Source organism: Scomber japonicus, chromosome 19 (assembly GCF_027409825.1).
Source record: "Scomber japonicus isolate fScoJap1 chromosome 19, fScoJap1.pri, whole genome shotgun sequence".
Lineage (NCBI taxonomy): Eukaryota > Metazoa > Chordata > Actinopteri > Scombriformes > Scombridae > Scomber > Scomber japonicus.
Window position 1 is genome coordinate 18,887,227 of NC_070596.1, and position 25,776 is coordinate 18,913,002.

At 35.7% G+C, this 25,776-nt stretch overlaps 1 protein-coding gene across 1 annotated transcript in view; it reads right to left on the reverse strand.

Moving 5' to 3' along the window:
* brinp1 (bone morphogenetic protein/retinoic acid inducible neural-specific 1) overlaps nt 1-25,776 on the reverse strand; it is an 88,605-nt gene that overhangs the window by 52,461 nt on the left and 10,368 nt on the right. The window contains exon 2 of the mRNA XM_053340097.1: nt 6,175-6,365. Coding sequence (XP_053196072.1) covers nt 6,175-6,365 — 191 coding nt within the window. The remainder of the gene's footprint in view (nt 1-6,174; nt 6,366-25,776) is intronic.

A 25,776-nucleotide genomic window follows, 5' to 3' on the forward strand; every position in this document is an offset into this window, starting at 1 on the left:
ACTTAAGTTCAGGTGGTATAAGGTACATGAAATGCTCAGAGAGCAGAAAAGTAGCAGGTAATTAGTAATGATTTCCCCAAATATCAGCACACACTGTCAATCAAAAATGTTAAAAGAAAGTAATTGACAATCCTCTTAAATTATTGTGATGATGGAGCTTACATTGATATTATTACAGAACAATATTTCCAGTGTTTAAGTTTCCAGTGGATAAACATTTTACATAACTACATTTTACAAAAATTGTTATTCAATTTTTAAAAATGTTTCTACCTTATTTCTGTTTGCCAGTAAACCAAATAAAATCACAATCCTGCTACTTAAACATCGATGTAAATGTCAAATGTGACTGATCTTTTTAAAATGTAACAACCAAGCACAATTGCTGAGTTGTTATCTCACCTTGTGAGACAGTTTTTCCACAGCCATCAGAAAAAGTGCAAATTAAAGTAAATAAACCTTTACATTCAGAGAATAACGTCTCCGTGAATCCAGGCATAAACAACGCATATTGTCACAAAAAAGTTATTTTGTTCTCTGTGCACAGTAATTCAAAGCACCACATCAATTTATTTTTACCACGAAAACAACCAGCAAAGAAAGAAGGGCATTAAGAATTAAATAAATACATAGAATTAAACAAGTTGATCCTTTATTTGTAGAGCACATTCATAAATGTATGTTTGACAGTATAAATTATCCAAATTAAATACATACATACATCCTTTTTTTTTAAAGGAAGATAAAGGTGTTTTTTATCTTGATATTATGGTTCACAAATACATCCAGAAAAGTGGCTATTCAATACTCTTCAGTGCTTATGAGCTTAGTCAGCAGTATCATTTTTGCTACATAAGACATGTAGATCACCCCAATTATGTGCATTTCCCACCTTACACAACCATATTAGGCTCATCAAACATGTGATAAGTGAAATAAAATGGTTCTATATTGTATCTATTTCTATTCATTTTAGTTCTATGAACACGTGAGGAAACCTCTAATGAGGCTCTTTACACTTGACCACTCAAGTTTAAGTTTCCAGTGAGAAGGAGAATTCCATTCTTTCCTCTCAAGTGTATAATGACTCCTGAGACCGTAAAGTGTCGGTGGGGGCAGAGAGAATCAGCCTCTTCTTCTTTATCACTAGTCTGGTGTGCACATTTATTGTGTTCTATAACTGTGTTCTTTAATGGGTAATCCCAAGATTGAGATAAGAGCTTACTGACCCATAACTTGAAACCAAATGGCCTCAAGGTTAAAACTAATATGGTGATAATTCAGAGTTAGAGGAAAAAGAGCAAGAGGTAAAAAAAATACAATGAATAAGAGACAGGTAAAAAGCATATGAGTGAGAAATATGGAGTAATGCTATACAGTGAGGTTAGGAAGGATATTGTGGTTCTGAGACTTTCTTTCCACCACATACTCTCCAGTTTTATCCACTTGGTGCATCTAGTGGCATTGTCAGTGGCATTCTTCCAAAGTTATACACACTTAATTACATTTTACCTCCATATAATGTGTCAGCCAAATATTATATTTCCAATTTCCAAATGAAGTGTCTCTGAATAAATCACCTTACAGAGAAGTGGATATGATATTACAATTCTAAGCCTCTACACTTGATACTCCTTAGCAGCTAAATTATTAAGGCTTATACTGTTTGACATTAAGTGGACGGAAATGTTTTAAAATGAAAGAAGTCTGTTTCAGACAGTCTTTTTTTCTGTTACATGCATTACCTCAGGCTCAGTGTTGAAGTACATTGTTTGAATATGTACTTTAATTATTATACAGGACAAAGGACTAAGCATTACAGTAGCAGTACGCTCTAAACTGTTTTTTGTAACCAATTTTTATTTAATTTTTTAAGTAGAAGTGACAATACATGGTACTGGACTAGACTAGACTGCAGACTCACAGCAGGCAAACAATATACTCAATTACATATAAATATATATGTGAGCTGGACACATACATTGATATTTATCTTTTCATACTGTCTGTCATTTTAGACCTGACCTACTGTATAACCCTATGATAACATGGCTGGAAGTAACTAAACCACTAATAAACCACAACCCTTACACCTATCTCATTAAATCTCACTAATGGAGGCTATGTATCGATATTTCCCTGTAAAACTAAATAATTAAGCTTGAAAGAAGCATCTTATGAATTTTGTTATGCCTTTTGAATCAATTATTTATATATTGAATTGGACATGTGCTAAATATATTGATAAGTGTACAGGTACTTACTTAAAGTAAGTGTTACAGGAGCATCTATCAAAGGACGTGCACACATTCTAGCTAGAATAATGTCAGCTAACTAATGTCAATAATGACCTTCTGAGCCACAATGTAAGAAACATGTAGTTTTTGTGTACTTAGTGCTTGAACACCAGAGGCCTTTAATGTTAGGGCTCTATAAAATGAAAGTTTCTACTGATATATTCTGAACCTATGAGGTGGTTTCCTCATGGTATCTTATTACCAACAATTTCTTTGCAGCTGCAACAATGCTCTCTTCATATGAAGGGTTAGAAGAAGTATCATCATTTAATAATAAAGTTTGTGTGGCAAACAGGTTATGTTCGTCTCAATTATCAGTATCAGTATTATTATTCAGAAAGGAAAATAGTCACATTGACCCAAAAGGAATGGACCCCTGGACACTCCCACGTCATATGTATAAATGTGCCCATTACTTTTATGGGACATAATGAACATAGCAGACTTTGGGGATTCTGAATTTCACAGCATTTCCAAGGAGATTACAACAAATTTCCACAGGATGTATTAGACCAGGTTTAATCTATGTCTGAAAAAGTGACCATCATTTCTACACCATTAACACTAATTTCTAATTTCCACAAAATGATGATATATATACCCCAATTAAATCAGCTATAGCAGATGCTGGGTTCCAAAATCAAAGTATGTACAGTATGTCCAGCATTATGTTGAGAACTGAAAAATAAAACACTGCAAGACTGTAATAAATATTTTTCAAAGGCATTTGATTATGAGATTACAAAGCAACAAACATATTACACAACTGGAGCCAGTACTTGACAGTGTTTCATGCTTACAATTATATATTAAAGAGTTTGAGTAAAAGAGCAGATTATCTTTAAAATGCAATTGGCAAAGTAATCACAGTTGCTGCCTTCATGTCTCCCCTAGAGATTGAAATAATAGATTCAAGGGAGAAGACATTTATATTTAGTCTTGGACAGCAGAAGTGCTTAACTTTTATTTAAGGAAGCACATCCAAAAGTCTGCAATCTGTCATTAGAAGCATTTATTCCTCTTTTCACTGTGAAATTTTGTAATTGGTAATTTAACATGACTCTGACAATTTAATGTGACTCTAACAACTGGCTCATTAAATGTTTCCTCTACAACACACACATTTCTATAGATGCTAGTTTCAGGCCAATATATATAAAATGCACCCTCCTCCATTTGCCTGAAAGGTCGGAAGGTACAGGTACTTATTAAGATTATTTGCTGGTTAAATTTAGCATGCATATAATAAAATGCAGTCACCACATTTATGACTATAATGATATTGCTGTGTTGTGACTGAAATCAAAGATGTGCTGTTACATCATTGTGCATTCAGGGAACTGATACTAAAGATGAATTCCTTTCTCAAGCCGCCTGGAACTGATTCATCTTAATATCACATTTGGCCCACTGGTGAAAAAGCATGCTGTAAAGTTGTAAAAAGCAACACTATGAATCACATTATGTGCTTTACTTTTAATTAATTGAGGATAGTAACGCTTGTAGCAGTTAACAAGGCTATGAGAAAATGCCTTCAAGTTCTGGCTGGAGGTCAGCACTCATTGTGGCAACTATAATCTATGTTGAGCATTTTTTTGCAAACCCACCATATTGCCAGTGGGAACGTGTCCATTTCAATTTTCCACTGCCAGAAGAAGAGTGGTCAAAAGCTGAAATACCTACTGGCAAAGTCACTGTTAAACACATTATGCAAAGTTTAACCCTCCAGTATAATAGTGTATTTGGATCAGTTGGCTAAGCCTCATACAATTTAACCTTACTGTTTTGTTTTAAGTATTTTCATCCAACTTCTGTTCATCAGCAGAAAGTAAAACCTTCCATTATTTGAAATTTACTTTTACTATTTATGGAGTGTCACTGTTTCCCTCTATATATTCTGAATTAAAATTATGAGTGCCACTACTTAAATTTCACACAGTCATTAATATCAATGGGCTACAAATGATTTTCACGATAACACCCTAGTTACTGTGAAATTGTTTTGACTCGTTCTCTCTCTCATTCTTTAAAGGTCATCTACGTGAAAGGTGCTGCTATAAGAGTAGAATAGCTTCTTTAAGGAATAGGGCAACACATAATGTGTGTGTAGCTAGTATGTGGTTGAGCGAGCTGTAGAAAAGTGATGGTAGCAGAGAATGGTTAACAGTAGGTTGTCAATCTGGCAATAAATGTACAGTGCAGGCTACAGTGTCAGTTAATAAAATGCTGCAGTTTCTCAAGACCAAGAGAAGTCTACACTTTAAGCTTTAAGAAAGAAGTCTATACTGTAGTTGTGCCAACTGCTGGAAAAGTGAAGGGGATTAGCCTGGAAGTTAGCGACAAAGGGTTAGCTTGACCTGACCAGGCTAACTAAGGTGGACCCGCTATTCTTATTTTAGTGTCAATCTCAGCCACTCTTAAACAAAGAATGGAGCTGCTGAGTTTTCATATGCAGAGAGATCATTTCTGAAGAAAAACTATACTCTGTGGAAGTCAGAGTTCTTTATATTTGGCAACTTGACAGATTCCAGCTGGCAGCCACAGCTTGTCTGGCTTCGATTTTCACAATTTTGCAGAATTTGAGAATTCACATGATTTGTATGATGTTACAGAATGTTTTGCCTCTTCGCTAATCAAATGTACCCACACATGTTCAGTTGGGGATGAGGTTTAGTGACTGTGAATATCAGATAGTTCTGCCATGGCCTTGATGCAAGTTTTGGGTCGCTGTTCTGCTAGAAAATACACTTAAGCCAGACAAGATGGAATGCCACTACAAAATAGAGTGGTGCTTCTCTTTTGTCAGTGTGTAGTTGATCCTGTGCAAGTCACCAGCCATGAAAGCTGACAAATCCACACACCTGAATATCCCCGTCACTATGCTTTATTTTTAGATGTAGGTCTGTTGCATTAACTTTTCATAGAGCAGCACAATTAGATCAGCTATCCACTTTTAAATGGAAAATGAACATTTTAACTTTCATGCATTCTTAATTGCGTTGGCTAAATGCAAAGAAGACTGTTCAGACTGTCTTAGTCAACAGCTGCTCATTCATCAGTTCTGTTCTTTGGTGATTTGGCTTTAATTTCTGGATACTGCTCAGTCCCAAAGATGTCTGTCATACACAGTAAGTCTTACTGGCCTTTCACTGTGATCATTTATATGTTGTTCTTGCTTTGGGAGAAAGGTATTTGCTTTGTGAAAATATCTCCAGTTTGCTTTGTCCTGTCCCCCTGAGATGTAACTGCAGTTTTGCTGTGGTAGAGATATTTTAACACCCTGGAGAAAAACCCAGCCATGAACTGCTTCATCGAGCGGTCTTGACATTGTTGGAAACATGTAAACGAATAATCCTGGACACCATGGCGCAAGTATAATCATATAGGGTCATCATATTGTGACATACAGTTATGTAAATGAATAGAGCAATAGTCATTTACTATATATGTATATATTTATAATTCATTTATATTTTATTAGCATTATTTATTGAAAGGGTTCTGTCTCTGTATCACAATCTGCTGCATGTAATTATATGTGAATAATCTGCTTTTAAATGCCACCTATTTACTATTTTTAATACATGAAATTCATAATAAATGTATGTTCAGTAGTATGTTCATTGCTTTTCTGCATAGATACTGTATGTGTTGTGTTTTTCTATAGTGTTATTCTTCTTACACACAGTGAATTCAAAATGTCTTATTAGCAGCCAGAGAAATTCTGTGTCTGTGAGGAGCCTCCTTAAGTAATGTTCTTGACATGAAGCACAAAGTCAAACTGCTGACTGTGTGTAAAAAGCATTTAAAACAGCGTGTAAAAATACTGTTAATTAAGCATGGAAGTGAGCAAATGAAACCAGTGAACCTCTCTTACCTCCCAGGGTGGCTGAGATGAGAATGTGGGTTCCATATTTCTTAATGATAGTGTCGATGAACTGCTGAGTGGTGGGTCTGCGGCCCAGCAAGCGTACGCTGCGCTGGAACTCAGGCATGAGTGGCACGGGGTTCCGGATCAGGTCCCGTCTCTCAATGGCTGTGTTCCTCACCTTCCAACGTGCAAATTCCCTGATAATGACAGGAAAAATAACTGCTCACACCAAAATGACTTGGTACAACTCGATTCAGCAGTGGTAGCATTACTACAGCTATTAATTAAAGTGTGGGAACATACTAATTAGCCAGACTAGACCTTGGCAAAAGCATTTATGGGGGAAAAAATCTGTTAGTTCACACTGTGGTCTAATCTGTCAGATAGTTAAGACAACAAAAAGAAAAGTATTTTAATAATTTATAAAACAGTCTTCAGTTCCCAGATCTGAAATTTCACATCAAAGTTAAGTAATGACAGTGAAGCACAGCAGCACGCATATTTTATGAGTTTGATAATGCTTTGTATTTTGTAGTGTTAATTCATTCAGTATGACATAGCTAAACACTGTTATTCCTATTGCATTTTTACCTGTGATGTACTCTGATGTTCATTTGTGATACTGTATGTTTTCATTTAAATTGCTTAAGGTCCTTTTCACTGTATCATGCTCAGACTTGAACTTACAGGAAAGGAAATACAAAAAACAACAATTGTGCTATTATATTAACCAATAACACAATTTTCTGAACTGCACCTCATTCTGCCCTTGTTTTTTTCGACTGCAGTTAAAGATATACTTCATAGTGCAGATGTTAAACTAGCAAAATATTAGTGTGGATGTTCTGTACCTGCTGAGGCACACATCAAGAAAACATTTCAGCAGAAAGACATTACAGACATCTCTGTTGCTCTGTAGGGGTTACAGAAAAAACAAATAACCTGCTATGAGGATAAAAGTGCCAGGTTTTCTTGCACCGTCTGAAATGCAAAAGAAGGCACTATGTTATTGAGTCAATGGCTAATGCCTGCCTAGTGTATTCAGGAATGGAGAATCACTGATTAGGTGTTCATGTTAGTGGGTTTCCTTGTATGGTAATAGTGTCTGTGTAGAATCGCATACCAATTTAGATTTTGTTGCTGTTATAAAACATGTGGATCATACATGTGATTCAGCATTTTGTCTTCTGGGAAATAAACATAAAATCAGGCTTTCTGATATATTGGTTTGCTCTTAAGAATCATTTTAATGCTAATTTAAATGGAAGATGTGCTTTTTAGCATCACATGTATTTCTGTCAAACAGACATATTTCTATTTCCATATGGATTGCGCACTTTCACAGACACCGCCATAATATATACATGAATGTGCATGTTAATCTGTCACTGGCACTGGATGTGTGATACATATGCTCACCATTTCCCATAAAGGGTGTGATGTATCCAGTACACACATATGTACACATTCAGCCTGAGTGCTGCAGATAAGCCCACTATATTTTTCATAATCAATACACAGGAAACATTTCCTAATTACTCACAATTTTAAAAGCATTTCCTCAGAATTAGATTTAGATTTAATTTGGATGTATTTAAAGTCTGTGTAAAGTAAGAATAAATATGTGTTTGACATACAACAGAAAAGTGTGTTGTTAACCACCCTGCCAAATTTGAATGATTAAAAAAATCGCCAAATATATGAAATTAGGCTTCTAATTTGTGTAAAAATCACCTTCTGTCTCTGCTCCCAAATGCTGTGGGCGCCCAGTTCGCTGAAACCCAGCACCCTACCAAGTGTTACCTGTCAATCAAATTCACCATCTCTACCCGAAACATGGACACGCCACTATGTCATGGAGCAGCCCTTTTTTGCAGGCTCAGAAAATCAGGAAAAATGAGAGGCTGAGAAGCAGTTTAAGGCTCTATCTCCACAATTCAGTACTGTATAGTCATCAGCCTTTTCACATGTTTTCTGTAACCTTTTTCCAGCATGTATAATATGTTTAGAAGTAAATCAATGAATTGACTTTACACAGACTTTGCACTTCCGTGTGAGAATGATGAGTCCAATTAAGTGTGTGACTTTAAATAAAAGCAAAAGCTCCATTAGCTCAAAAACAAATAAAAAGCATCATTGTCTCATTAATTTAACTCTAAAAGCCTGCTCTAATTGAAATCTGAGCTCTTATCAATAAAGGCATGTGGGTTAAATGTAAAAGCCCTAACTAGTTGTTCGGCAGATGTCCTTTGATTGAATATTAGGGAGCAACAAACAGATGGAAAAAAATGCAAACACTATACACGCACTGCTCACAATGAAAACCATCTATGTCCATTAAAGACTTGAGTTGTTCTGTTAGCTTTCTGGTTATTGGATTTCAATCCTACCAAACATACATAAATCAAGGATGCATGGAGCAAGGACATTGGCTCTGAAATACCCCTTGAGCTTTGGGGGAAAAGGGTTGGGTAGAATTAAGGATTGTTCTTTTAATGCTGAACTTCAGTTCATACAATTTAACATTATGCACCATATATACTATTCAAAGGTCAAGCTGAATATGATTTACTCCTCCGTTACCCCTAAATGTGACAAGTGTAAGTCAGAGGATGGGACTTGAACTCACTTTTTCTGGTCATGCCCCCAAATTGCATAAGTTCTGGGAGGACATATTTCAATGGTATGGTGTAACACTTGGGAAGCATGTCACCCCTGATTGTAATTTCACTTTACTAGGCTGTTCTGAATACTGCTTTCAACTACCATGTGAATGGCAACTGGCTTTCATGTTTGGCATGGTTATAGCTAAAAGGGTCATTTTGATGAAATAGAAATCTCCATTTCCTCCTTGTTTTAAAAAAATGTAATGGCTCAATGAGATGATTTATACTTGGAAGAGATAAGGTACTCTATGTCTAACTGTCACTCTAAATTTGCAAAGATTTGAGGACCCTCGGTGGATTATATTAGGGGGGCACGGTGTCTAATAAGTGCATCTAATAATCTGTGTATTGAGAAACATTGAGTACCCACGCTTGCTGCATTTTGGTACGCATGTACAATATATTAACAGTATTGTAACACACTTAATTTATTATGGCCTTTTTTTGAGTGGGTGGGTGGGCTGAAGGTCTGCTGTTTCTTCTTTACTATTTAACACATTGGAAAAAGTCAAAATAAATAATATTTTTTAATGCAGCTGCATACGGTAGGTGTTTTATTTATTTTATTTTATTTTATTGTAGCTTATGAGAAATACAGTACTTATTGTCAGCATATACAAAATATGAGTTCATAAACTTAATTTTGACATAATGCTGGATCTGAATTCAACCTAACGATATATGAGAGCCCAATTGAACCTCTCCTATAACAGAACCAGAGACGGAGAATATGTTTCCTGATTTATAATAGACTTTTTCTTTTTCCTTTTTGATTTAATGACTCTGCTGTTAGATTTGTGAGATGTGTGTGCTACATTTGGGTCATAATGGACTACTGTAGATTTGCTTATTTAATACTATTCAGTTGCTAAGTATGCCTGCATTTTATCTTCTTACCTAATAGAGTGTAATTATGATGGCTGATGCCAACACGTGGCTGTGATATTTGTAAGCTTTCTTACAGGCTTTATGAGGTAATGACTGGCTGGGACTTTGTGTGGTGCACTTACTGTGAATGTCAGCTGCATTATAGCAAGGTAATTGTGCAGTCGAGTAAAAATAGATGCATTAACAGGATGAATGAATAAAATATTCCAGATCTTGTTGGCTTGAGGAAATCAAATGCGATGTTTGCTTGCTGTCCATTTTCTTTATGAAAAACAAGAACCTGACCAATAATATAAACAGATTGAGGACTAGAGATTTTCTGGTCTTGTTGTCATCATAAAAAATAGAGGAGTATGGGCTCCAGTTTCCTGAAATAGGGTGCAAACGCAAGCATCTCCAAATCTCCAGGCTCAAACAAACACGCTGTGACCAGCATATTTTTTGCAATTTTGAAAGAGAGACTGAATAAATTATTAGTTCAAGGAATGAGTCAGGGTGACCCATCACCTGAGCTCTAGGCTGATGCCTCTGAGAAACAAAAAAAGTTCACCTCTATGAGGCACCTGAAGTTCGAAAATGCATCACCCCAAATACATGTCATATGGTAGAATCAACAGGATAGCTGAGGTATATCAGTGCCATAGCAGCTGGCATACCAGCACTGCCAGTTATAGTTTGTGAAAACAAATACGTATATTTCTCCTCCTGTGTGTATTTGAAAAAGTCCAAGTCCATATGAAAAATATCAGTCTTTATGAATCCAGTGGGAGAAAAAAAAAATCCTCATATCAGTAAAAAAAAAAAAACAAGTACAAAATGAGTGTTTAAAAAAGCGCACACAAGTTCTATTCCTGTTAAATCCTGGCGTTGGATTTAAATAATTTATGAAGGTATCCATGCTGTGCTAGTTCGAGAGGTCCGGCTGTGATCTACTGCCAAGAAGATGGTCTGAGCCGGAGGAAACACAACTGAATGTAATCCACTGAAAACACTGAGGATGGTTTCATGCATCAGTGAGGTTTTTTTATTAATGTTTTTTTATCACTTATTTATATTCATTATAAATGTATTTACATCCTCTGCCCTTTGCTTTTACTTCATGTCAGGCCAGGTCTTATGCTAACAAGTTGGGTCAGGTCCAGAAATGAGAGTTAATTGTGAGTGACAGATTGGATTGGTTTGTGTTCGTGTTGAGCTTTGCAGATGTGACACAGAAACAGGATTTCAAACTGGACCCGGCTGGACTATGCTCCTGAGCTTTTAGGCCTACTCTGTTTTGGAAGGACCGCACATGGCCCCCTTATTGTCAAAGGGTAGAGTGCACTGGTGTTGTAAGTGTAGAGGCCTCAACCACTCATTATTTGAGTGAGTGGCAAAACTAATAAACTTACTGTAATAATTATCTTGATGTGACTCATGTCAATCAGAATTTGGACATATGCTTTAAAGACAGACTTGTAGTCTTGTTGCACAGTCTTATTGCAATCAAAACATACAAACTAAGCAAGAAACGCATTCTAGGAATTTACCTACATGAAATGCCCATGTCCAGCTTTTGTTCTCCGCAACCAAATGGAATCTCACAGCAAAATATCATAGAGGTTTCTTTAAGACATTGTTTAAAGACCCAACAGCAGTATTATCCTGATAAAATGAAAAGATCCAGCAGTGTGAATACAAGCTATAGCATTGTGCTTTATAACAGCTTAATTCATAATCATAATCATTGTAATGATTTGGCTTTGAAAAGGTGGGTCCCCTCAAATTGATTGGTTTCTTAGGTTGAATTCTCTGACACCAAGTCAGTGATGTGTCACTATGCCTAAGCATGGCTTAACAGCAGCACTCTTTTAATGCTTTATTAGCATTTAAAGTTTTTTCCTTTCTGCCAGCGGACTGTTACGTTATCACAAAACTTCATAATGTAACCAACATTTCAAAGGCAATATCTTGACAACTCCCTCAAAGGGAGGTAATTTGGTAATTCTACATTCAGTTCTACCAAAGAGCTGTTAGAATGTGTGAATAAATGTTCATATAGTGACAAAATGGTTTTTTACGACTGACAGGAGAATATCTGCGTCACTTTTTCTTCATGCTAGTTAATCACATATATGACTGACTAATGTGCCTACCCCCCCCCCCCCCACACACACACACACACAAAGACACACACACACACACACACACACACACACAAAGTACATGCTGATTCAGCTTCCACTCCTGTTTCATGACTTAGCTTTACAAGAGGCCCACGTTGCTGTTATTTCCAAAAACCTCAAACAGTCAAGCCAAGAGAACAGCAGGATAATTTCAGATTTGGAGCAGATATAACAAAATGTCTCTCTGTTCATCTCTCTCATTGCATCGCTCTCTGCTTACCTCTCCTAGATTCATTTCCAGTGAATCCTCCTCAAGGCTCTATCACTGCCAATTATTATATAAAACTTTATATGGCAGCCATACTGTATGTACTTGAGCCCTTCTGCCCCCGATTAGGCATGCCAGCAGATGGAATCTGCGACATGATTCAGTGCTTTACTTCACAGCTCCAAGACCAGTTTAATGACCTATCAAAGGAAGTTAAGAGGAGATAAATGGCATTGCAGCTGCATAAGAGGAAAATGGGAACATAGGTGATTATTGCTTTATGGTGTTCAAGTAACTTGTGTGGGAGGGTGGATACATTACATTTGTCTGTGACCTGCAGATTATACAGGATGCTTGATATGGATGTAGAGAGTCATGAATAAAATACTTAATTCATGTCTAATTATAATTATTATAATTAAATCAAATTTAATTGCAATTTCAGGGTGAATCCTTATAAAACATCCTTATGCATCTATATGATCCCACAAAGGCTACATTTTGGCATTTTTAGCAAAGAGTTTGCTAGATTATAAATAAAGAGGTTTGTTTGCATGTTTGTTTCAAGAAAAAGAATCAGCTTAAGTTGGTTAATCCCCCAGTGCCCTCATTGAGACCACCATTTCATCTGATTCCCTTCCAATATTTGCCTTAGCACAGTTTAGCCAAGTAAACACGGACAGTGGTTGCTAGGAAATACATTATTGTAATCAAATTGCCAATTCCCTGATCTTGCATACATCAGAATGAGAATGTGCTTTTTTTCAAATGAAAGTAATGGTTGATCTTACATGTCTGTTTCTATTTTAGACCTTATTCGTGAAAAAGCCTGACGAGAAGTAATGTTTGAAGCATGCATATTGTAATGAAATGCCATGGCTGTCTTCACACTGAGTTAACAAATGAAAATGTGCAAAGAGTGAGTATATCAAGGCAAGCAGAGGAGACTCATGTTTGTCATAATAAACACCTGAGCAATAAAGTAAGTCAAATCAACTTTAACTCTAACTTTTGTTTTTTTTGAATGAATTATTGACATGAACTATGTACAGTATTATGCATCTATGATAATGTCGACCCTTTTTAGCACCTAATTACTGCGAATCCTCATGAACATACTTATGAATGTCATCTTCTGTGGATCAACTAGATACAAAATGCAGTGTATAACTGAGATGGCAGAATGAAAACTAATAAAAAATTTAACAGAAAGCATTAGCACATTTCTGCCAGTGTTCATTATTCAGAGTTAATTGATGTTTAAGGATTCAATTCATCCATTGCATCAATGCACAACTGTAAATTATGCCAATTATACTGCATCAATCTGCAAAAAGAAATAAACAGAATAAATTACTCTGACTACTGTAATACTCAAATTGTAATGCTTGACTCAAACCTAGCTGTAGCATAGCAAAATTATATCGCTGTCTGTCTCTGTGTCATGGATTTAGTGGTAATACTGTAGCTGTAGCAACAGACATGGTATATCTACTGGCGCTTTTCCACTATACAGTTCTAACACTACTCGACTTGGTTTGGTACCAGGAACGACCTTTTCCATTACAATAGTACCTACTCAACGTGGGCGGGGTTGTCATAGCACGGCTGAGCAAAACTGCCATGACTTTGTTTTATACACTACACAAACACAAATACTGGGCACATCCCTAGTCTTTACATTCAGTATCTCTCAATATAGATCTTTACATTGTCAAAACTGCCGAACTACAAAACTTTATTTTTTGGAGCTATGACCAGGATGCACACTTTTCATTTCTCTAATTATGTGTAAATCTGATGTTTTCACAAGATGATAATAATGATGATGATGAACAAAGGCATTAAAGGCTACATTAATTTATTTCCTTTTTTTTTTAAAGTAAAAATTCTGATTAGTTTGTAACACACTACCCTCTCCCACACACACGTAACCTGCTTCTAATGCAGTTTTAGATGTTATTTATGTATTATTTATAACATATTAACATGCATAAAGCATTGTGCTATTCTTTATCATGATAATGATGTCTTACAAAAACTGTCACAAGGAATTAAAAATGTCATTATAATACATCATCTTCCTAAGTCAAGTATTATTTTGTATTACCATAATCGTTCATGCAGTATTTGCTTTACTCATTTTTCATGTGAGTTACGTTGGTGTTTGGGCTATAACGGTGATCTCTGTAACTACAATGGATTGAGAGTGTGGTTATGGTATGTAATAACACCTTCCAGGCAGCATGTTGTCTGACTCAATTAGAGTTGGGCTGTATTGACATCTAATGAATATTCCCTAAAGCTCAAGGGCAGGAAACGACCATCATACAACGTGTCACCACTGGCACTTTGCTGATCCTGACGCTGGAGCCCAGATTATAAAACATTGAGAGAGCATGACAGACATTCAAACTGTGCCTCTCAGAGGGGAGAGAGGCACTGTTTGAATCTCTAATTACTTGAGTGAGAAAAACTGGCTCGGCAGGACCCGAAGACAACATGTTCTTGGAAACCTCATAGATGACATCAGAAAACAATAAAAGCAAGAGTGTCAGTGAATTACACAACTTGTCATACTTTTTGTTTGACTAGACAAGACTACATGTTTTGGCTTCTTGTTTACCTCTGTCCTCCTCTCAAACTGTATCAAAGTCTTTACACTCAAATGTAATACATATTCAAAAGGACATGTTGTTCAGTAACAGCTTGTGGTAAAAATCAAAATATCTGGGGGAAAAAAATGTGCCATTTTCTCGTCACTTGAAGAAAACAGCACCCATTTATGATGAAATTGTTACATCTAGTTATAAAAATGCTAGTGTTATCAAAACATCTAACTTTATTTGAGGCAGACAAGATACATAAAGGGCACATTTTTAGCACTCAGCAGTATTTAAAGGACACACCTGCTAGAAGTGAAAGAGATTGAGCAAAAAGCAAGGTCAAAATTTGTGTCAAGTTTTTTTTTTTTTAACTTTAAGAACAATACAGTGCATGGGCTCATCTGCATGGCACACAGTAGATGGGAGAAGAGCGAGAATTAAGCCTTCATGCACTGTATGTTCCTGTACAGTTGTGAAGCTTATATGAACATTTTGACTCAGACCGTGTCAGAGAGATGCTTAGCCAACTCTGATGTAATTTATGTAACTGTAGTGTATGGTCATGTTTTACTTAGTTACATCATACTTTAGTCTGGGCTGTAAAATATACCCAGAAGGAAGGGTGGCCCCACAGTGTAAAGGGTTCGCGCTTGCCTGTCAACAACTGATAAGATTTTTTTAATTTTATTGAAAATATTATAATTACATAGGGTACACATTATCATATTGACTATATTTACAGAGGTAATATTGATGTAAAAATTAAATCAATATTTTTTTTATTTTTGTTTGTCCATTTTTTTCTAGGATCATTTCAAATAGTCTGTGTTTTATGCAGCTATAGACACTGTCATTGCACAGGTAACACACAGGTCCCGTAACCTGCAAGAGGTGACAAGAAGCTGTGGGTTTCCATGCCAACAAGAACTTTTGTCAAAATCCAATGAGAAAACAACAATGTCTTATCTGCCTGTTATCATTCAGACATGCATTCCTGTTCGCAATAAAGGAAATCAGGCTTGGCTCAGTTCAACATTTGGTGCAAACTCTAATCTTAAAGCACCACTCTATTCTACCAAGTGTGTCTGATGTAACCACAACATTTAAACTATTTGTAACTCTACTTGTGACTGTAGCACCGAAGAATCCTTCTCAAGATGAAACTAATTATAACATATCCTGAGAAGCACCATGGCACACAATAGACTGCCGGGGCTGGCCATCCTGAGTATTGAAAATAAACACACCCACAGCCTTGATATAAAGGGTGGTATGGGATTTTGTTCATCGATACACAGAAAAAGATGTGCCCATGTGCACTCGCCTGCAAGCCTGTAAAAACAGGTTCATTAACTGATACTGTAGTCCTATTGCTTATTCTTATTCTTATTCTGAACCTAAATTTCTCACCACATATATTTATCAGTTGTGTTATTTGTTAACATGAACATGTGTTCACATTGTGAACCATGGCATTTCAATTGATGCAAACTTTATTGCTCTGTTTGAAAAACCAATAAAAAATAATTGGGTCTTAAAGGAAAAGCTTTTTCTATCTTCACAGTACAGGTGTGCAACAATCTCAGTTTAGTGAGCAGGTGGGCTTTTTACAATAACCTTTATAATGAAATCCTGCACTCTCCAACAATAAGTTCAATTCAATTCGATTTTATTTATAAAGCGCCAAAACACAACAAAAGTTATCTCAAAGTACTTCTCCCAGAGCAGATCTAGACCGTACTCTTTAATTTAAGTAATGAGAAAGAGTCAAATATGAGTTTAGCAATGGAAGCATGTCATTTGGTACCATAAAAATCATTATAGAAGTTGTTCGACTTTTGTTTGAAAAATTTTGTTCTGCAATAAAACAGCACTAACAGTTACATGCAGTACAGGGCAAATACAATTTGAAATAATTCAAAAGCATTATAAAATTCAAAATATTTGTTGTGTAGAAAAAATATCCTCAAAGAGCCTACAGTATGTATATTTTTTCTTCAAGGTTTTCATTTATAGATAAAGATACAATATTCATCACACTGAAGTTCTCACTGTATTTATAGATAAATATACAATATTCATCACACTGAAGTTCTCACTATATATACAAAGATTCAATAGTTATCATGCTGAAGTCACACCAAATGTTTAATTTATAGTTACATTATTCTGTAAGCACCGTTATTTCATTGCTTCTGCTATACACTTTTTACTGAAAGCCTGCACAGCCATGGGGGCTAACCATACTTGAGAGTTTTACTCTGCAGCCATCCGGTTCTGCACGTCACTTTTTACACAAAACATGTTTTAACACTGATGAGTCAGTCAGTCCTACTATTCTTGTCCATAGCCCCATGCTACATATTTGATTCCAAAAAGGACTGACTGAGAGAGAAAACCATGGTTGCACATTGGATGGTTGCCATAACTGTACTGTATAATTGTGGCTTTGCAAGAATTGGAAACCTAATGCCATAGCCTTACAAAAGAGTCAATAATGGGATCATGGACAGAATGCTCTCTATGACATTAGGTTTTGTAAATGATACAAAGAAACAGTTTTGTTGAGTAATGGATAGAACATAAATTACAGAAATATGTAATAATGTAATGAAATTACATTTATCACATGTACCTGAATAACTATGTTTCCACTATAACATTTCAGGTATTTCTATCTGGCCTATGAAATGCAAAGCTTTCTGTGGAAGGAAGAAACTGAATTCGCTTTTTTTGTGTTTGGTGCCACTGATGTGGTTCCGGAGAAGTGTCTGCTCCTCCTGATGTGAGATGAAACAAACAGCATCACTTTTCATGCTTTGATGAAGGATGAACCTTTAATTTTTCGCCATTTGTTCCACAACTTGTTTTTTAGAGATTACTTGACTAATGCTGCAATTGCTAGTTGAAAAGGATTCAATAGCAACATAATTTTGAGCTATCTTCTTTAACAAAATTTACTGTCACATTGCAAATGAATTATTCCTGAGGGAAACAGTCTATTTCTAACAGCCAATCAAAGAAGCAGAGACATCATCTGCTGTCTATCTAATTCCTGAATTAAAAGTTTTTGCACATGGCATTTTTGTGACAGATATTATTACTACTTTTGCATTGATTGGAACAGATCCATGCTCACTGTTTATTTGGTTTCTTTATTTATAAAACTATTTTAATATAACATAGTTATGCAGAAGCTAATGCTTATGCTAATGGCCACTGCTCTGCTTAGCATAAACATGATAATCCATGAAAACAATAATTAAACAAAAACTAAAAAAAAACACAACAGCAAAAGTAGCAGTAAATGATCTAGTCTTTAACATCCATGGATGAACTCTGTTAAAGTTTTTGATAAATAGTATGAATGCTTCATAAAAGCAAAAGAGCAGTTTATAGTGCTACACATACAGATCTTACCAGCTCCTGTGTTGTATTTACTTGTGCACTCTAATCTCTCACATCGCTGTATCGCTGATGTTTTTTTGTGGTGGATGTGTGAGAGAGGGGTGAGAAAGTGGGAAAGCAGTGTGCAGGAAAGGTGAAATAATTCTTGTGTTGTGAGCACACTGAAAATAAACCTCTAAATCTGAACTGATGATTGATGGAACTTCTTGGAAATTCTAAGGTTTGGCAATACAATATATTAGTCTACGGTCATAATGGTATTATTATTATTTAAATTAATTAGCAAATGGTCCTACACATGGGGATTTTGCATTATAACAATTTATAAAAGCCCATTAGACATTTCTGAGACATCATTGATTGAATCTTTGCCATAATGTTCTTTGTAGGGCTATGTTCAGCTGACTGATGGTGGTGCATCATGAGACCAGAAAACGCTGGCAAGCTGCTAGGTCTGGGGGAGACTTTGATCCAATAATGGTAATTCCCCCATGAATGACTTCGTGAAGTGATTTTGTCTTCCCACACAGTATTGACTTATTCCCTTTCATTCTGTACATGCTGTTCCCACACAGAAACACTGCTGCAATGATCTCGTCTACTTGGATATGATATCTTTTCATGGATAAATGTTATTACATTTAGACCACCATGTGGCTCAGCAGGGTTTACCAATGTCCATATGTGTGCCGCATTTTAGAGGCTTTCTCCTTGAAGAACAACAAGCGGTTTCCAGGATTTACATGTTGCTGTAGCTTTTTCATTTGCCTACTTCATGTGATTAACCAGTGACCAATGAGGACTGGAGGGCAAACACCTGGTAAATAAAATTCCATACAGCTCTGTCCTCGACTTTATGAGGACAGACTGCACCATTAACAAATGGCATATGGATTGGATACTGTAAAGAATAAACTGTTTCCTTGTATCCTTGACATTTGAACAAAAAATAGCCTTTCCTTGACTGCATTTGTATTGGAAAGGATATGTTTTGTTGACCCATTAATCAGCCTAAACCTATTTTTTCTTAAAAAGGTCATTAGCCCTCAAAATGCGACATAACCTCTACATGTGGATAACACTACAGTTTATACACTAGATATAAACTAGTATGACTTCTACAAGATTTTGCTTTAGGCTAATTACATCCCTTATAGCTATGCTAATTATTGTGTACTCCAAGTACCAATATAAATGCACATTCTCTGCAGCATTGCCTTGGCATTTTGTTTCCTTGTTGTGCTTGTTTCCTTGTTGAGCAGTAGCAATCGGCACAGAAGTTGCAGTAGCTGCTACTACTGTAGGAGCAGGTAACATTTTTCACAATCAACGAAATACGTTGATTTAAGAGTTGTTATGTATGTTATGTTAGGACAGTAATAACATTCTTTGGGGGAAGCCAATCTGAGACCCTAAAACCCTTGTTCCTGTGTGCCATAGTATTATGCTGCAGCTTGAGGGAATGAAAGGGAAAAAAAGACTCCAGGCCTTTCATGGTAATAAGGAGGCAAAGCCCAGTAATAAATCAAACAGACAGAGATACAATTGAAACCCTGTATGAATTCCAACCACCAAGAACCATTCAAAATATTACAGAATGAATCTTAATCCTATGCTCCAGTGCACAGTGAAGGCATACACAGAAAGAGGTGGGATGTTTTTTCGGTTGGCCCGAGCTGTTTGCTTGTGTTTGTTTTATTTATTTTCACTTTAATACTGGCATAGACCGCATTTCCAAACACAGCAGTGTGAATAGCACGGGGAATTGGGGGATGTAGGGACTATTTTGAAATGTTATGGTGCTTCTAAAAATGAAAAAAAAAATGTACATACCAAAAGCAGAAAGGCCATATAAAAATATACAACTGTTCCAAGCTAATGGGTTTAGGTGCATGTTACAGTAAATCACTTTGGACTCAGTGTCAATGTTACCACGTGTCTGTCTAGTTAATAGTTACTGTAGAAATTGTCTTAGCAGAGATGCTGCATAGTTTTCTCAAATGACATTCTTATATTGTCCCTATATGCACTTATTAAAAAAATATATAATCTAGCACACAATATGTCTATTTTAGAAGAGACAGCCTTAGGACTGAAGTGTAGGCTACATGGTTGCTAATCCAGTCTTTTTGACTGGCACAATGGTGGCAACCAACCTGTTTCAAACATCCTTACCATTGATTTGTCTGTATTTATTGCTAATTATTATGATCATATTATTATGCTTGTATATCATTCAGTTATAAGCTTTCGTCTGGAATAAAAGATTTTCATTTTGTCATAACAAGCACTTCATTTTTGCCTAATACCTTTATTCTAAAGAAGGCGAGTGACATAATACTGTTGTTTGTTAATCTCACCTCTATTCATTATAACTATACAACCTAGCTACACATAACATTGTAATGAACCCTTTCCTTCTTCATCATATGATCCTGAACTCCAGCATCACCACTTGAAGTTAGATTTTATTTTTCTCCCCAACTGTTATTCCAACTATTACAACATCCTTCCGTTCTGTGACATCATGCAACATGCCTGGTGCCTGTGGAGTCCATCTGTGTAAAATGGTAGCATTAGCCTAGTAATTACCATATTGTTGTCAGTGCAGAGAAAGGGAAAGGGAAGAAATCCAGAGAGACTGAGAGAGAGAATCAGATGTGCAGAAAGTGTTATGTCAAGGTTACTGTCATGTAACATGCAGAAATAGAAAGTATACCTTCAATTTTATAGTTTAAAGCTCAGTTTGGATTCATTTTTTATTTCTTCTGCAAACTTTTAAATGTGCTAGCAAAACTCAATTTAACAATTTCTTTTTTGAAAAGTAACATTGTTTTATTTGCAGTAAAGCTACCTATGAGATTTAAACAGAGGTAGATGGAGGTGACGATAATTCAAAAATGATTTTCTGAATGAATTTGTCTTTGCTTTTACTTTATACCAGCAGCTGGTTTAATGTTTCTCTTAAAGTACTGTACTTTGACTGGATCATCATTTATTTAATTTTGTGTCTGCAGAAAATGGACTGAGCCCATAAATAAATCTAATTTACTCAGTACCACAATGACACAGTTAATGCAATAAAGTATGCTCAGTTGTGGCACAGCACAAATATAGTATTTTTTTTTTAATATGACATATAATGTTTACAATGGTTACATGTGAATATTGGGTTAGTAGAGTCTTTTAATGTAGGACATGAAGCTCCTTAATATTTTAAGGTGTTATTTCGGATAACACACACTGTTTCAATATGGACGTGATAAGAGTTGCAAAATGTCCATACTGAAACATTGCATATAACCAAAAAACATCCTAAAATATTCAGGAGCTTTATGTTCTACAATACATAAAAAGACTCTACTAACCCCTTTTCCACATGTAAGCATCTTAGTTATTAACCATTAATTGGAGCATATCAGCAAATGGAACGTGATTGCCCTAAATGGAATATGATTGCTTTGTTAGTGCACAGTATAATTGTGATGAGGCAATGAAATGAAAATTGATCTAATCAAAAACAATCTCTTAATTCACTTTAATCTCAAGAATTCGATGGGACATGGTGCCGGAAGCGAATGCACGGGTGAGTGACATGAGCATGTGTTTCAATCTAATTAACTGTGTAATGTGAGAAGTTCTGCTGATGATCTAGTCTGACTGTGTGGAGCAAAGATTGCATGGAAATTATTATGAGCATACACAACAAATAATGGAAAGAGCTACACTGACTTGCATTCATATGAAACACAGAGTTCTATTGAATCTCAAAATACCTTATCTCTTACTTATTGCTGAGTGATCACCTTGGAAATATTGTTTACACTGCATTCACAACAGCCATCGCATTTCAAAAGATTATTTTCGTCTTTTCTTTTTCTCCTATGCTTTTTTTTCTTGCATGTATAGAGTCTTTCTGTATATTGTGTACAGTTGATGAAACACTTCATCACCTTTTGTTTCTTATAATGAAACCGCCAACAATGCTCTCACAATCTACATAAAACACAAACATACCAAGGTCAAGGCACTGATGCAGTAAAAAGAAATGACTGCTTTCTTTGGCACCCGGAACGCAGCTTATTCTATCCCTTCCTTTTTTCTGCTGAACTCAATTTGCCCTGTAATAACTGTCAGTCATACCCCAAATAAAACAGCAATATGTTGATGATTTCTATGTACTTATTTGAGCTGTGAGTGTAATGATCCATGAGTCTTTTTATCTTCTGGAAACAAAGATTCTTACAGTTTATTTCACTTGCTTTAATTCAAGGTTATCTAAATGACTTTCATATTACTAGTGCTGTTTGATGATGAGATCAAATCAAGAAAACTAAATCTGTTAAATATTGTTTGGGAATCAGATGAATGGAAAATAATTTGTTTTATCAATTTGTTGAGAGCTGCAGCACAAACTGTGAAGAATGCGGAGGCAAATAGGATGTTTGGGAATAGATTTCAGCACCTTGGATGTTAATAGGATGCCACTTTTTCAGCCTGGGATTTGCTGCATGCACATATTCATCAAAGAATGACAGATGTTTTTCAGTTTATATTCGGCTTCCCATTCACTCTCAAGTCAATCATCAAATGCACATTAAAGAGCGTAGAGGACAGGTGTGTAATTATTTCTCATTTTTATGATCACAAACCTATAAACCCACTAAGAAAAACTAATGTAATATGGTTGAAAGTTGCAGATCAAGTGTAATTCAAGAACAAACTGTCAAGCTCAACAACTAATGTTAGTATAAATTGACAAACTTTTTTTTTTCTGTGATTAGGGAAAAATGGTTTTGAGACCCTTTTTTGTCACGATTACAAAATTAGGTTTTCTTATATGAAATAATTAAATGCTTTAAAATCACATGATAGCTGTGGGATATCATGTCAGAAGTGTTAGAGAGGACACAAGCATGAGCAAGTCAGTGGTGATCTATAATATTATTGCTACTTCACTGCTTCAAGTCTGAAAATGAGAAACATGTCATTACTTGTTAAACCCACTTATCAGTCCTTTGGTGTGTGAGGCCCTAGAGATCAGAACAACCTTCCTGAGGATATGAGGCTAACTCTGTGCCCTCTGTCAGCTTCCTGGATGTCCCTTTATACCATCTCTACACTTTTAGTAAAGGATAAATTATTCAGTTTGTTTATTTTCCACTCTGAAAAAAATATATTTTGAAGAACCAGTAAAACTGTTTTTTTCAGTGACCACACATGCTACAGTACAGCCCTCAAAATGTATGTATTTGAACTGATCTACATTAAGTCAGTTTAACCTGAAGCTTCTTTCATAACACACATCCGTCTACTGCCCAAATACTCCATTATCCATTATACACACACACACACACACACACACACACACACAGAGAGAGAAAGAGAGACACTGAGAACCTGCAATATTTCTCATATTATCCATCCTTCATGCAAATGGAGACATTAGAACATTAACACTAAAACCGCCTACATTTAAACGCCCCCTAGAACTGCCCAAGGGGTTATTTTTACCCCCTGCTGCAACAGTGTCAGCAATCGCAAATATGTTATTTCTGGAGCAGCTGAATTGTACATTTTCATTTATTTATTCATGGGTTCTTTTTAAAAGCAAGACTTGAGAAAAATAACAAACAAAAAAAATCAGTTTATGGGGTTGATTAATTTTACAATTGCTTTAGGCCATTTCATTCTAGATTGAAAGGTCAAATACTTTTTAAAATTCATCAATAAACTGTATAATGCATCAAACAAACAACAAAATAATTAACATTTAAATAATTTAATAATTGTAGAAGAAGAACATTAAGTATAAGTTAAAAATGAATTTTTGGATAATAACGTGTTGTTTTAGTTTTGCCACTGGGAATAAAGAAAGGGAGTGCTCGCTATTTATTAATTTTACAATTGCTTTATTTCTTTGCAGATCATAAAGGTCAAACATATTCTAAATTTCATCAATAAACTGCAGCCTACAACAAACAAACAACAACATAATTAACACATTTAAATAATTTAATTATTGAAGAAGAAAATTAATTTTGGATAATAACGTGTTGTTTTACACTAGGAATAAAGAAATGGAGCACTCTTTTTCTCTCACTCATATACACACCCACACACACATATCAGACCATGGTCACTTCTGGGGACATTACATAGACTAATTTCCTATAGATTTACCTTAACCCTAACCATTAAAACTACTTGCCTAATCCCTACCCTGACCTTAATCACTGACCCAAAAATCTTTCCCAATTGGGGACATTGTCACTAATTGGACAAGCCATCTACAATTAACTAATCCTAAATTTGAAATTGGTCCTCAAAAGTAGCCTATGATGGACCAAACATACACTCACACCGTTTATCTGTCCCCCACTCAAATTTCCCTAACTCATGTCCTGGACCAATGCCAGAACTTCTGGGAAATTCTGCTCTGGATCATGTTTCCAAATCCAAATCAGTCTGCCTGCATGTCTGTCTGCCTGTCTGTCTGCCTGTCTGTTTGCCTGTCTGTTTGCCTGTCTGTCAAATCTAGCTAGTTCCAGCTTATGACATGGCAACCTGCTTATCAACAGACATCTAAACAATGTGTGTTGCTAAGCAACCACACGTTGCACAAATGTTGAGCATGGCATTACACAGTTATGCAATTTCTATGAGGGTTAAAAAAGTGACATTTTGGTAGTTCATAATTCATAACTCACCCCATTTTAGGGCCAGTCATGAATTGAACGATGTCTGGGTTTTATTTTAAGAGTTTCATGAAAACACCAGGGGGTACTGACTACAGCCTCAAAATTACCATAGAGTGGACTCAACATTATCTGACATATAAGCTTCATAAAAAATGTGATTACTAGAACTAAAGGGCTGGTCTGTTGGTCGACGTATGCCTTTACACATAACTGAGTTGCTTTATGTCTTTGTTAATGTGATTCTTTTAGTTTCTTTGTCACTGTATAAATCAAAAAGACGACTACCGCACACTGTCAACACTTACGGTTGATTTATTATTTAGCTACGTTTCATTAGGCATGTCATGCTTTGTGACTCTAATCAGCTCAAAAAGTTAAACCCCCATCAAAATAAATTTAGCATATAATTCTGGTACATATCCACATTTGGGATCACTTTAGGACATTTATTACTCTTATACATAAAATGTGTTTGTTATCATGGAAGATATTTTTTTTTGCTTTCATTCAAGCCAAAATGTGAGTCTGTTTGACAAAGACACAAGTAACTTGATATTCTATCTTAGCTTATGGTATTGTTGATGGTTGATGACAATGTTGACTGAAAACAATAAAGATCAATTTTCATAGTCGGTGTAACTAAACGCTAGCCTTCTTATTTTGTGTCCAAACCCTGGATATTATATAAGGGTAAACACAAATGCAACAATTTAACAATTTTAATTTCTTACACAATAAGCAAGTTTAATACATTCCTCCTGGCTCTAAAATCTACCTAGCAAATACATGCATACATCCAGCGGCTGTAAATCTAATGGATTGCTACACCAGCAGACACATTTCCAACATATTGAGGTAGATAGCATATAAAAGTCCTATTAATTTTGGACATGTAACCTTTCTCAGTTCCTACAGTACACCTGTCATACACTACATTTCTAACACAACTAGAATAACATGTCCAGC